At 43.8% G+C, this 14,686-nt stretch overlaps 1 protein-coding gene across 2 annotated transcripts in view; it reads right to left on the bottom strand.

The window, feature by feature from the left end:
- Positions 1-1,074: 1,074 nt before the first annotated feature.
- Positions 1,075-14,686, bottom strand: part of LOC131455266 (anosmin-1) — a 41,514-nt gene continuing 27,902 nt past the window's right edge. For both annotated transcript variants that reach the window (XM_058622800.1, XM_058622801.1), the window contains 8 exons: positions 12,594-12,799; positions 11,308-11,452; positions 9,979-10,125; positions 7,357-7,445; positions 6,046-6,217; positions 5,268-5,488; positions 4,544-4,685; positions 1,075-2,530 (listed from right to left, as the gene is read on the bottom strand). In XM_058622800.1, coding sequence (XP_058478783.1) covers positions 2,472-2,530; positions 4,544-4,685; positions 5,268-5,488; positions 6,046-6,217; positions 7,357-7,445; positions 9,979-10,125; positions 11,308-11,452; positions 12,594-12,799 — 1,181 coding nt within the window. In that variant the 3' untranslated portion in view covers positions 1,075-2,471. The remainder of the gene's footprint in view (positions 2,531-4,543; positions 4,686-5,267; positions 5,489-6,045; positions 6,218-7,356; positions 7,446-9,978; positions 10,126-11,307; positions 11,453-12,593; positions 12,800-14,686) is intronic.

The raw sequence follows: 14,686 nt of genomic DNA, 5'->3' as shown, positions 1-14,686 counted from the left end.
AGTGTGCGTCCGCGGCAGCCTCAGATTTCTGCTATTGGCTGACATCTGCGTCAGGGATGGACGTGTTGTATACACCGACATGGGCGTTTCCGTCTGCAGAACTGGGATTTCTGTTGAATCCTGAGTAAACTTCAGAGACTGTTGAGTGTGAAAATGTCAGATCAGCGCTTTGAGGAAAAACCCAAAGCCAGCCCATCTGGCAGCGCCGATCAATGTCAGAATCTGTGAGATCACATTTTCCCCCTGTTCTGGTTCAACGTGTAGCTCGTGACCCTTGCAGAGCAGCCACAAAATAAAGTGAAAGAAAAATCCAATCAGTGATGCCGTGTTGATATTCATAATGCTAGATTTGTATGCTGGACGCCGTCACGGCTGATCCAGATGTTTGTTTTCAAGACACTGATATATATTGGGTTGCAATGCAAGACGGAGCGCTCGCAGATCCTGTAATGACACAAACGTTCTGCAGGAAAGGAACGACATCATGTTAAAGACCTGAACAGGATCTCTGGTGTTAACAAACGTGTCTCACTCGCGTGTGTGTCCACTGTTTAACACCAAACGCTGCTGTCAGGATTATTATATACGTGCGAGAAAAGGCCTCCATTCAACATATACAGGAACTCAGCTTGAGGTTTTTAACACAACTACACACTCCACACATTTAGCTCGGGCCTCAGCCTCACAGTGTCACTCGGAGCTTTATTTTCTTGTAAACATTTCCACTTTTCATGTTTTTTAACGAGGGTGAAAGGGCTGCTGAGCAGAGGAGGGATTTAATGCTTTTCAAACACACGAGCGCTCTGAGAAGCGGAGCGTTATGTCGAGGGCCGCCCCGACCTCGCCAATGCTAAGTTCAGTCGGGCTGCGGCGCGAGATGACCTGTTTATTTGGACTTGCATAGAGTGCATATGTCTCAGCCTCCTGGACCCATCAGTGAATATGCTGTACACACACTGTGCCATGGTGGACCTGACAGCCAAAATAAGCAACAGTAGCTGCCAATAAGCAGAGGGGAGGAGAGGCATCACTATTTACCCCTGCAGCAGATTCAATTAAACAAACAGTGAAGGAAACTGGTTAAGGATTATTTTATTACTTAGCAGTTTGTACAGTTTCTACCATGGAAAAATAACATGTAACATAAGACTGTATTTACAATTCAATTTTTACAAAATGTCTTTACAAGATTTTTGCCGATTCCAAAGAAAACAAAAAACAAATTGAGACTAAAACGCACAGAACATACACATTCACACACATCCAAACCAAACCTTTGAAATGCACACACATAAATAAATATAGACATTCACTGACTGCTCCACGACAAATATTTCTACAGCCAAGAACATGTACAATTCATCGTTGCCACACAAGTTATAATTTCATTAATAAACATTACATATTACTCCCAATATAATAATCTTTGTTAATCTGTTAATGAAATATTGCTAACATATTGAAAAGAGGTAACACAGACATCATCTCATGCCGACAGAATGCTAATGGTTGTCATGCAAAACCATTACAAGCTTTCAATTTGAAGCAAGTAATTCATTTACAGTTTTTAATAATAAAAAAAAAAAAAATCAAATGTACTACATGCAACATACTACATGAAATATTCTGGGGTTAGACAACGACGACTTTAGTTACATTTTCCATCAGTACTGACTTTGTGTCTCCGCACCTCTTTAAAGGGTAAGACAAAATAAATAGATGAATTTCTACTTCTTTTTCTGCTGCCATGAATAAACAGTTGTTTTTACATATCTGGCATCGCCTTCAATCCACGTCTGACCGGCGTCAACGACGCTGCCAAAGTTGTTGTTTGTTTAAACCAGTAATTCCCACAGACTTAGTCGGGAACTCGATGAGTCATCGAAGGGGGGTCGCCAAAAAATAAATTTGCTAATTTTTTTTTCCAACCTTTAACTTAATATTGGTGTTAATGTTTTCCAGAAACAATGAAATTGTGATTCATTTATCGAACTAATATCTCCCGGACATGACTGCCTTTTCTAAATTTGAAAATCTGAATTGGGTTCCAACCGTTTGTTATCTTTAAAAAGACATGTAAAAAAAAAAAAGCTTGGGAAGCACTGGTTTAAGCCATGTACGCAACTTCCTATCGATAAACGTCCGATCAAATCCAACTGAAATGGTTAATATGTCGAATGAGAGGATTCCAAAAATCGTATAGTTACACCTCTATGCTATGTTGCCTGTGATTTCATTATACAGACCGACCCGCCCCGGTACCATGTGTCAGTCAAGAGAGTGAGATTGAGAGGGAAATCTGTTGTGTTGTGTTGAGCCCGGATTGAGAGGATGGAGCCATATTTCACGAGCAGGGGGGCGTCAGTTCATGTTCTGGTTTGCTGTGTTTCTGTCCCGGTTCCACGCGTTCCTCTCCTGACGGACTAGAGCAGAGAGCCACTGATATGTCTCCTGACTGCGCTCGTCTCAACTCAGTGTCTCTCCACTGACGGCTTCTGGTGATGAGAGTGGTGCTGTCGAAGTCTGGGTCCTAAAACAAACACATACAAAAGATCCCACGCAACTGTCATTCATCACTGCTGTTTTAATTGAAGACACTCTCATCATTTTCAGCACCAATGTGCTGTTTTATGGATTTAGATTTGCGTCAGTTAGAGCTGCAACTAGCGATTCTTTTCAGACTCAATTCATCGAGCAATCGTTTGGTCCATTAACTGTCAGAAAACGTTAAATAAAATGGTTGATGATGAAATGAAATGATGATGTTGTCGAATGTCTTGTTTGGTCCACGCACCAAAATGATTCACTTTTAATGATTTTTTTGTTATATGGAGCAAAGAAACGAAGAACATATTCACATTTAAGAAGCTAAAACAACCAGAAATCTTGTTTTAATCATGGAAAAAGCTTCAAGCCCATGAATCGATTATCTAAATAGTTGACAACTCATTTAGTAATCGAGTAATTGTCAGCACTTGATGAATTGAGCAAACACAAATGAACCACAAAATCAAAATACACAAATTGCAAATAACATATTGATTGAATCATTCGAGATTATTGCAATTAATTTGTTTGAAAATCCACTTTTTGTTTGCAATGATCAGAGTTTCGCTTGCTCCGACACTTTCGTGTTTGCGCTCCCTGGTTTTTTTGTGTTTTTTGCGATTCTGACCACAGGCGGGGCTTAGGAAGCTGCCTGCTGATTGGCTCCTCAGTTGCAGAGCGGCAGCTCAGTGGACTGTAAGTCGACATAGGTTTGGAGTCACTGTCTGGACGGGCAACATCCGACAAGGTAGTTAAAATAATTGTAAAACTATCTAACTTTGTCAGATTATCTTTGAGATATTATCAGCTAGTCCATTGAGCTGTCGCTCAATGTGAACTCAATAGCCAATCAGCAGGCAGCCTCCTAAGGCCCACCCATGGACAGAATCACAAACAGAAAGTTTGGAGCAAGCACAATTTTCAAACAAATAAAACACAATCATTTGGAATGATTGAATGAATATTTTATGTGCAATTTGTGTATTTTTTGTTTGCTCGATTCATAAAGTGTTGCTTGTTTGGTGAAAAGTGTTGCTGGATGATAATGACACTAATCTAATTCCATACGCACAGCACCCTCGACTTGTTATCTTGATAGTAAACGCTTTTCACATCTTTTCCATTTGCTGAGCTCAACGCCCGCTATTGTGTTTAACCTCCACAGTCATCATGCTGCACAACACAAAAGGTGTCACCAGCAAGGCATCTTTCCTTGTCGACTTGAATGCAGCGCGAAACAAACTCGAATACAATCTGACTTCACAATATTTAAGTGGATGAGACCAACAGTTGTCTACAGTCAAAAAGCAACATTGTCTTCTATTTATTTATTTTGGCAATTCATTCTTCGGGTCTCTTAACATTTCACGACGGGAAATGTCTGTCTTTAAATGCCTCACTATGTCCGTTAATTGGCCGTTTTACGCATGGAAAGTGGATCATTTTTTCCCTACGACAACAGCTGCCAACTTACAGCGAGAAAAACAATATCACTGAGAAGTGATTGTAAAACAAATCAGTAAATGCATACGGCTAAAGCAAAATAAGTGGACTGATAAAAATAATTCTGCCATTTTACAGAAAGTAATGAACTGGACTATTTTTGACTCGGACTCTTTACAGGCAAGTGTTTATTGGTGAGCGGTGAGGTACTGGCTGCTGCTAGGCAGGATATTATTTAAAGATATAAAACAATATCTCTGCTATAACTTTTTGCCGTGTGAAACATCAGCGTGAGGAAGAAAATATTCTTTTTTTTCGGGGGGTTTGTTTGTTTCATTGGTCACTAAGGATCACAAATGCTCACTGGCATTCGCTGTGTGTTTACTCTTTCCCCATAAAACACACACGAGAACCAACTGAGACTGCAAGACAACAATTCCTATGATCCCACTTCTGCTTCCCGACATCATCAAACTAAGCCCCTTGTTATTGTTTGGACTCCCAAATTCAATTCTTACATTTCTGTATAACTTAGCAGTGATGCAGTACTCACGGTGTTGAATGACTGGTAATATGTTGGGGGTCTGGAAGGTCTTGACGGTGGCGGGACCTTCCCCTCCTGTTGTTATGACTTGCACCTCCAGCCTGTAGTAGGTGGACGGCCGCAGGTTGGACACAACCAGCAAGTTGTGATCCTGCACAAGTGAGAGAGAGGAACGCACAGTTGAAACACAACAGGACGCGGCTCTGAACGCTTTCAGACGACAAAAACAAAGGCTTTGTTTTCACAAGGCTTGCTGCCTCTTGCTCGTCCTCGCTGCCAGCTTGATAACGTGTGCGGTGGGTGGTTTTATTTATAGACAAGCTCCAGAGGCTGGGAGGTGCAGATAGGCAGAACGCGCTGTTGATGGAGCAGATTATGTCAAAGAGCGGTCTTTTTTCGAAAGCGCTCGCGGAACGATGAAAGGGAGAGACGCGAAGGCAGATGAAAAGGTAGGAGGGGGAGAACTTCCAGCAGGACACAACACTCGCTCAGATCTATTCGTGTGTCTGTCTACACTGCTTATCGCTCGATTCATGCAAAGAGGCCATAACAGTGTTATCCCTAAATCACCCTCACCTCTGACAGATGCTGTGAAGTGAAACGCTCAATATAGGACATAGTTTCCTCCTGCAAGGCAGATTTATCTGACTATATATGACAGTGTATATGGCCCACTGTGGTGTATGGGAAACATATTTAATCTAGAGTCAAAATCGAATGAAAACAGACTTACGGGAGGCAGGATCTGGGATTGGGAGATGATGCTGTTGGGCAGGCTGTTTTGCCGGCTCTCTGTGGTGATCTCAGCCCAGGTGACCTGGAAGCCCGTGATCCGCTGATGGGGAGCCACTCGGGACACGCGCCACAGGAAATTACCTGTGATGTTTCCCTCATTGCTGGAGAAGGAAGCCGTTAGATTCTCGGGCTTAGCCAAAACCTTCGGAAGCCCTGGTGCTGTTTCGGGAAGAAGGCGATGAATACATTTGTTAACTGTTCCTTTAAAATGATCAAAATGATCAATCGAGATTATATATTGAAAACTGTAGAGCATAACTTATAAACTAATTGTCAAAATTCAAACCATTGCCAAATGAGTTCACATAGTGCTGATTAAGTCTATTAGTTCTACAAATTACATTTAACACAATAACAGATGGATGTAACAGCAACCAGGGGTGCACGATATTATCAGCACAATCGTTAGATATTGGCTTTAACCCTCTTATGACCATCAAGATAATGAGGCTGTCTGGATTTATATTGATTTTATAGCTGTAGCTATAGTGAGTGCTTCTGAAAAAAACGCTTCTTGCCCCCAATGTATATAATATAAACACGATGGTTTAGTCAGGTCTGACAGGGTTGTTTTGACAGAGCCCGTCATACAGACACAAAAGGAGCATCCATCTTCTTCTGCGACTCATAACAACAAAGAAAACAACGCTATTTCCTCAAGTATTCTGGAAACATTCTGGAGTATTAATGTGGTGTCAGAGTTGCTGAGCTCTTACCTCCCTCCCCTGGGCAGGGGATGTGTTTGTGAGTCTTGCTGCGGATGGTTGCACAAGACGGGGTGAGGAAGGTGGTGCTCTCATCCTTGGAACGTCTCTTGGACTTCAGCATGTGAACAGTGACTTTGTACTTGCAGGCGAACAGCAGGCCCGGGAGGTTGATGTAGTTCTCCTGAGCCAAGAAACACATTATTTAGGCCTGATGACTTTGACATGTCACCCAGGTCAGGTCCCATGGAGCTTCAGAGATAATTAAATACACAGTGCTGGGGCAGATCACATTCCCACTCAGGCCTCAGGAACATGCCCCACATTACAGGAGCACTTTGAACACTCACATGGTTAGGGTTAGACCGCTATTTTCCAACTCAAACTGCAACATAAATGATTTTTTTACAGCTCCCAAATGCAGAAACAGAGACAAACTTAATTAAGGAGCTATAACCAAAAGTCGAGGCATGTGTAATTTGAAAGGAAAACCGCCAGTAAATCTATGTTAATACATTTTGCACAGCTGTCACACACTTTGCACCCACTTTAAACTTTAATTATTTGTTGATGTTAAGCAAAAGCACCTTTCTCAAGTCCTTTTGCGGGGAAAATAAAAATCGCAGTGAATTTATATGGTACATTTGTAATGAAGATGTTGTAAATGAACAGGCAGAACTCTGTGTGTATATGTGCGTATACTCTCTCTCTCTCTCTGATATGAAACAGCTTTGATTAAAAGTGAATGAGCCACTGTGTTCCCATAAAAAACACAGGCCTGGAGTCCTTCCCAGTGATATATAGAAAATGGATGTATATTTCCTAGCAACCAAAGTGCAGTTCCTCAAAGAATGTGTTGATTGCAAAGCCTGTATCAGCCTGAACTCAAAAAAAAGTTCACCCCCCCTCCCCTCCCCTCCCCAGACACAGAACCTGCTGCACCCTAAAGGGAAAGACCCATGCACCAGCATTACTGGACCCCGTTAGACATGAATGATCCCCCATTCCGGGAAACCTTTTTTTTTTTTCAGCAAATGCAGTTTTATTGGCCAACACGCCACATGTCTGACCACACGACTGACTCATAATATTCGAAACAAAAAGCAGCGTTTTTGTCCAGAGCCGGTCCAGCGCAGCAGGCCTGCAGGCTCACTCGGTGGAGTGTTGTTTTCGTAAGCGGAGCTGTCCCCTTTCTAAGCGCCAGACAAAAGCTTAGCCACGTGCTTTGCATAGCACAGAGCTGCTGATCAAGAAGCCGTAGCTCTGTGCACCGTGAGATCCAGCTCTCGCTGGGGAGGTGCGAAGCGTTTCCTGGAGACTAACCTGCGTGACAGATTTCTCCGGGCCCCGGGTCTCGTTGTGGCTGCAGTACTCCGGCATCCACTGGACATGGTAGCGACTCACGGTGGGATCTGAAACAAGGAGCAGGATTAGAAAGTATTCAGTATTCACACTGAAGTGTTCTTATAAAATGAAATAATAAATTAATTGTCAAATTGATTAATGCATCAAATAAATTAGAAAAGTTATTAACGCCAGGTTTTATAATTCATCTGCTTGACGACCACTATCAAATACTAAATACTTGACGCTTAAAATAATCATTATTTTCATCAGCTCTAATTGTTGCTGAATAGAGGAGGTCACCGCGGGCATCATTTTAGATTCTATACACGCGCCACAAGCACTGATGAGCAGGTTGTGTGTGTAGCAGCACATCATAGAGCCATTGTGTCCTACTCTGCTCCTGCAAAGCTCAGTGAAAACAAAGATGAAGCACCAGGTTGGCTGTTTGATGCCCGAGCTTCTCCTCCACATTGTCAGGGTGTCTTTCAGAAACACTAATTGTTCCCGTCGCTTGAGCGTGACCGTGTGTCGACTGCATGCGAAGACAAAGTGCAACGCAGAATGAAATGTAGTGAAGTAGAAACGTCTGGCCCTCTCCCTCTGATAATAATTGGGGTTTTAAGAATAAAGGAGGTTTTCATACATTAGAAATAAGTACCTCAGTCCAGTACTTGAATAACAGTATTTGGCTGGAACATTAAAGCGGGCCAAAAGACAGTCTGACAGGCTGATTAACTGATATTAACTGATATCAGATCTGGCATCACTGTGTCCAATATTGATGATCGCGATAACTACGTCTCTGATAATAATAAAGAGAAACATGAAAGTCTATCTCTGCATTAACTCCGTAACGAGATTTTCCAACGTTCCTAAAGCGTTCCTTTTGTTCGCTGAAGGCTCATTCCTGCGTCTTTTCTGTTTCAACTTTACATATTGTCATCAGTGGACGAGCGGCCGAGCACTCACTGTCGCCACATTTCCGCCTCATTACTGTACAGTAGCTCCTCGTGAGCTCGTCGACACTGTATATCTTTATCATCTGATGTTACCAGATTTATTATTCATTTGTCTGTGTTGCTTGAATATGTGAAATTCTTCTCAGATTAATAATTGAGTTATGCTATGTTCACCCCTCCGCAGGGGCCTGCGTTGTAGTTGGGAGATAAAAGGGCTCCTTTGAAGGCTTCGACACAGATCTGGCACTCGGAGCCCCTGAGCTCTTTGGAAGCAGAAGAGAGAAATTATAGGGAACCGGGAAATCGAGAAAAAATAAACAAGATAGGCCTAGCTTGATCTGACGTAGAGGGGAAGTGGTATGTAAAACAAGAAATGGGACACGGGAATCGGGTAGAGAGCGGAGCCTCAACGGCATTGGATAAATCATGACTGGAAGCGAGCCTCAGATGTGCCGCCACTGCTGGACTGCTGTCTATTGTCTGTGTGCTGGGGAGACAGTGATACATTATCTGAGCTGGTGTACAGTAAGATTCTCTTTCGTCTGCTGGAGTCAGCCCAGAGGCCCGGCTGTTTTGGATCACAGAGACAATGAGTGAGAGTTTAATCACGGTTCAGTTAACCTGTCCCTTTTTTTTTTTTTAACTGTCACACAATCCAGATGTCCAGAAACTCCAACTCTCCGGGCCATCTGTAGTTCTGCATGTTTACAGTAGTGGAATGCAGGTTGTCAGAGTCAACGCCAGGGTCATCCCTCACACTAATGAGTGGCAGTGACACACACACACACACACAGCAGACCGGCACGGCAAACAAGCGGCACAGAAAGGAGCCGGAGCACGATTAAGACTGCACTACAACAATGTGATTCCCCAGCCATGCTTGAACCCCCCCAGCATCACTCGGCTCTCGGAGTCCACGCCAACCTTGCAAACCGTTCTGGGCCAACTCTCTCTTCCCCCTCACTCTGTCTCACTCTGATTCAGCAGTTGGTGTCTCACCAGGCCTCTCCTTCAGCCAGTTTTTCGCATTCTTGACTCTAAGATGTGGAGTTTGGCTTGAGCGATGACATATATTAGTAACATAACATAGAGCAGTGAATGGGACTTGACAGGTTACCCTAAGAGCATGGCTTTCAAGGTCTCCATATTTCCACTCTGGTACTAACAGAGAGGTTGGGGAATGGACACCGATGGGACAGGCATTCCTATAGGCGTTAACCCCTCGCAGTGCTGCAACCCACAGCCATTTCTGTTCCCAGTGACATCAGGGCTTGTAAAACAAAATGGGTCGCTTCATTGCTAATGCAAAGGGGGTGAAGATCTATTAAATGCAGCTGTCAATAAATCCCATCGCATGGCTCTGGCTCCCTGTGTTTATTGTTCCTGACTAAACGGTGGCTCCGCTCTACCAGTCCATGTGCAGCTCTGCGCCAATCCGCCCCGCGCTCACAAAGACACATTGTTTCATTGATTTCATTTACACCATCCGATACCGCGTTTAGAAAAGCGATCCGACGTTGTTTAAGTAACTGAGAATCAGTCATAACATTTTACTATGGCGCACATTTGTCATGGTGATTGATGGACAGAACGAAGCGATCACGTAATCCTGTGTTTCATCAATAAGTTGAGCGCATACCTCCCCGGTTCTTCCAATAGACACGGACCTGCAGCTGGCCATCTTGGTAGAAGGGTGTGCCAACCTCTAGGGGGCCAGAAGGGCGTTTGCTCAGAGTGGAACTGAGAGGCGATATCTCCTCCTTCTTCGACTTGAGCACCGATTTCACTGGGAAGAGAAAGGAGAAATGTTTGCTGCTGTAGCAAAGACATAGTAGTGACTGTGTTGTGGCAAACTCTCCAGCCTGGTAACAAAAACCACACAATCATATCTTTGTGAAATCACAGTCACAGCATGTCCTTTATGCACAGACCTGCTGTTATATGCTGGGCACACATAGTACCATCAGTCAATCCAACATGGATCTGCGCTTACAAGCGGCTCCACCAAGGTTTTTTGTTAGATTTCAGGAGGTACATTATCCTGCTTTTGACTGATTACACCGTCATCCCTGCTGCCGCGCATCTTCTATTTGACTAAATGTATTCCCCAAAATGGACAATAATATACTCGTGTAATAAGATTACCCATCTACAGCCATTAGAATTCCTGTGTGGCAGTGCAGTCTCACTTTGAGCTCCATGTAATGTCTGCATGCTGGCATGCTAACAATAACAATGGCGACGTGCTAGAGCAGGTTTCACACATTCACTGTAAATTCAGGTTTATTTGCATTTCTTCATTTGCACTTAACAAAGGTGGTGATGAAAAAGTCACCGGGGTGATGTAAAGGGTAATTGGGGTCGAACGCTCGCCCGTTTTCTTTTTCATGTAATTGAAAATTGTGTGTCATGAATTTGTGAGAAAATGGATTGTGAGAACATTGGCCTCTGCTAACTTGTATTTCCTGTGTATTTCTTTGTGTAAAAAACCTTTTGACTACATTTAACACTAAAAAAATAACAGTATTGACATGAGTGGCAGCCGTTTTGGAATACTATGTTGGGCTTTATCCTATGTCGCAAATCCTGACTTCCGACAACAACGGGAATTAACCATTCCATTTCCAGAATTTTCAAACAAAAACTTCACCAGCTGTGTTTCTACAATTTGTATGCATTTGAGAAGTATGGATGTAGCCTTTAATGTGCAAGAGTTTTTCTAAAATCCATTCCTCCTACCCTATCCTGGTCATAGTCATCTTCACATTGTTAGCTGTAGGCAGACAAGCTTTTAAGCCTGCTACTGAATAACACTCCTCATCTGTTCAACAGTCACATTTCCGCATAGTGACGCATCAGAAATCCACCCATACTCGAAAATCAACCTACAATTCTCGAGACCTTCCCTCGGAAAGGAAACAAATTTCATGGTGGTTCTACAGTTGTGAGCTTTGGCACCAGTGTTTACCTGATTCGTTATTCTGGGAGGTACTGAAGTGGAGAGACGCTTTGGAGCTCTTCAGTCGCACCTGTCCCCAGTATGTGACAGCCTGCAGCTCCACAGTGTAACTGTTGTTTTGTTGAAGTCCATCCAGATCCACCCAGCTCTGAGCCTGTGACAACAGGAAAAAAAAAAAAAACACTGGTATGTTGGCATGTGTAAGATACCACACTGTCACTTGAGCCCCATCACTGTCTTAGTCATAGCTTCAGCTTCACCTCAGCCCGGGCCGACTCGGGCCTGTGGGAAAGCCTTGCTTATTAAGAACACATGTGGAGCCGAGGAAGGTACCCTAGTGAAGAGATAGCCTTCAGGGTCTAGTGAGGGAGCCATGTTATCAGAACCTCCCGGGGCTTCCTCGCTGTGTTTGACTCCCAGCATTCCACCAGCAGCGTGAGCTTGATGAGTTCTTGTTATTGACAGTGCGTGTTTTGACATTCCGCGACCAGCAGGCTGCGTTCAAACCCCCAAGGTGCCAAAGTGGAAGCCAGTAGTACATGTATCAATAGGTGTCTGATGTCTCCCACCTCTATCTCCCTAGTGCCACATCTGTTCCGCATTTCAAAAAACTAATTCAGGAGAAGACTTTATAGAGGTGTGTGTGGACTGTCTAGACAATATGTCTTTCAGCTCGCGTCTCTAATGAAATGTTATTCACAGATACCAAGCCACAGGTATGTGCTATTAGGCCACATGTTGCTGGATATATGACAGCTCGAACAACTTTTTAAATGCCATATCATTCCTAAGCTACGCATATAGCCTTGTGATTTATTAGTTGCGTCAACGGTCCTGTCATGCCATTTATCTGGAAGGTCGTATCAAACGTAAACGTGCTCACGTGTAACTGTTGCTTCAGACTAAAGGCCAGAGGAAAAAGTCAGGTTTACTTTCTTTTGTCTTTTTGTATCCGTATCAGAATAAGTGAAACATGAATAAATAAATAAACCCACAAATATTAGAGGAATGGGCCAAAATAGCAACTGAAGAAAACAACGTGACATAATTTAAGATAAAACGCGAACCGTGAAGGAGGCTGTTTGTCACACTCGATGCATTTGAGTTCTTTCATCAGTTAAACTAAACCAAAACACCAGAGAACACATTGCATCAATCTATGTGTGATTGATAGTCTTACATGATAGAAAAACAAATGCTGAAACTCCTACTGCATGTCTATTGTCTCTATTTTAAACGAGGAAAACGAGGAGGTGAAAGAACATGAGACCAAGTCACAGGTGTGGGAAGATTACCCCATTGGAGGTCTTTCTCCTTTTCTTCTTGGACGGCACCATGGACTTGGTGGGGACCGTCCAGCTCCAGAACACTTTGTAGTGATGTACGGGGATATCGGGCTCCTCTGGCAGGGTCCAGTTGAGGCGAGCTGTCACAAGGCCGTCATCACCCACTGTCACGTTGGTGATACGCAGGCTGGATGGACTGGGAGGGGCAGCTGGATCTAAAGGTGGAGCGGCAGCAAGAAACATCTGAGTACATCTGCAGACATTTAGGGATTAAAGCAAAGGCGTGCTCTGCTTTCTTGTAAGTAAGAAAATCTTAGGCCAAGGCGGTATGAGTCAGGTTGTATGTATTACAAGCTAAGATAGCGTTCACCGCATGAGGAGGGGGAGCAGTATGACACTGTGTACACTAATTAGTCCTCCATTGACAATCTGCCCTGACATGTTATGACAGGTGTCATGTCACATCTATGACGGCGTTCAGCAGGACAGAGAGTGCAGGTCAGGGTTAACACACACATGCTGCTCACTTTGGCTCCGCACTCAGCATTCCTGTGTGTCCGTGTGTGTCTGTGTGTGTCTGTGTGTGTCTGTGTGTCCAGAGTAAAGCTGGTTCTGACGCTCTATGTACACGTGCTGTGGTCCAGCCTGCTGCTGATGTCAGCCCGGTGCAGGAGGACAGGTAGGGACACAAGCCAAACACAAGACCAGAGGGAATAGGCCTGTAATGGGAAAATGATTCACACCGCAGCGCAGTTGGCTCTCCTCTCCCCTGCCCTCTCCCACCTGAAACGCATTTAATCTCATCCAAAAACACAATTCAACACATCGGTTCCCCATACCAGCTGACATCGGCTGTGCAAGATAAATAAGCATTCATTTCTAACAAATTGCCCTAACAAAGTATAGTATAGTGCAAAATTGCAGTCAGGTGACATGGCTGTACTATATAAATAACAATGGTACGATGGGGCCGCCAGGAGCTCATCAAGTCCATGACAGCTCCCATCAATCTATCAGCGTTCTGGCACTGATTGGCCTGATTGGAGATCAGTTTCCTTCCCTGCAGCAGAATCCGTTTCCCACCTGGTATCTTGGTCTGCGTGACTGCCATCACAACACTCAGGGGAGCAGATGCCTGATGTTGGATTGACAGGACAGGTCAATGCGCACAGAGACATGCACGCACACTCGCATGCCAGACGCTACTTTTTTTTTTTTGTCTTTGGCTCAGCGTTTTAGTATTTGGCCGAACACGGTTCATACATTCAGCTTCAGTTCCACTGGTAACCAACTCCATCTCTTCACTCAAAAGCTCCTCCCTCCGCCGCTGCATTTCTATACGCGCACTGAAGGGCACGTGGCTCTGATTGTACATGTCAAACAAACACTGCATCTGATACGACTCAGATACAATCTAGACATAATACTATAATCATAAACCTGTAAGATGAAGTTGCCCTACGTTTAACAGACGACATCTGCAAGACAACGCTGGCATTTAGTGTCATTTAACACTGCAAATGGAGGCGAGGGCAGTTTGGTTGTTACCATCAGAGCTTGTTCGCTAATCTGTGGCAAAGATCTGAAGTGTACCTCGGTTACATCACTCCCACTGGAAGCAAGACAACACTTGTAGTCATTTGAAACCTGCAATATCCTGACTAATTCAGACATATTACATTTTATATGTCTGTAAAGAGGGGGAAACCCCTCCTTTGAAGTCCTAAATGAAGATCTGGTTGCACCACAACGGGGAAAATGCTCAGCACTACCCAGTCACTCCTCATTACTCCGAGCTCTGCTTGGCACTGGAAACAGATACCGTCTGTGCGGCGCGCACAGATTACAGTTGCAAAAACTGTGAGGGGGGAAATACTTATTTGCGACTCAGTAACAAGGCAAACAAACAAATTCGAAAGGTTTAATTCACGACTTAAATAAACTGGTCCGCCGTATGAACGGCATCAGTCAAAAGGGATGAATGTATATTTAGTTTGTGGACGCACATGGTGCCATGAGGCTGAACATCCTGGGAGTAGATCTTAAAAAAAGTATTTGGTTATCACTAAAAAAAAAAACAACAGCTTGTTCTGTTCTCTAAA

Source organism: Solea solea, chromosome 2 (assembly GCF_958295425.1).
Source record: "Solea solea chromosome 2, fSolSol10.1, whole genome shotgun sequence".
Classification (NCBI taxonomy): domain Eukaryota; kingdom Metazoa; phylum Chordata; class Actinopteri; order Pleuronectiformes; family Soleidae; genus Solea; species Solea solea.
This window is presented reverse-complemented; position numbering and strand designations above follow the sequence as displayed.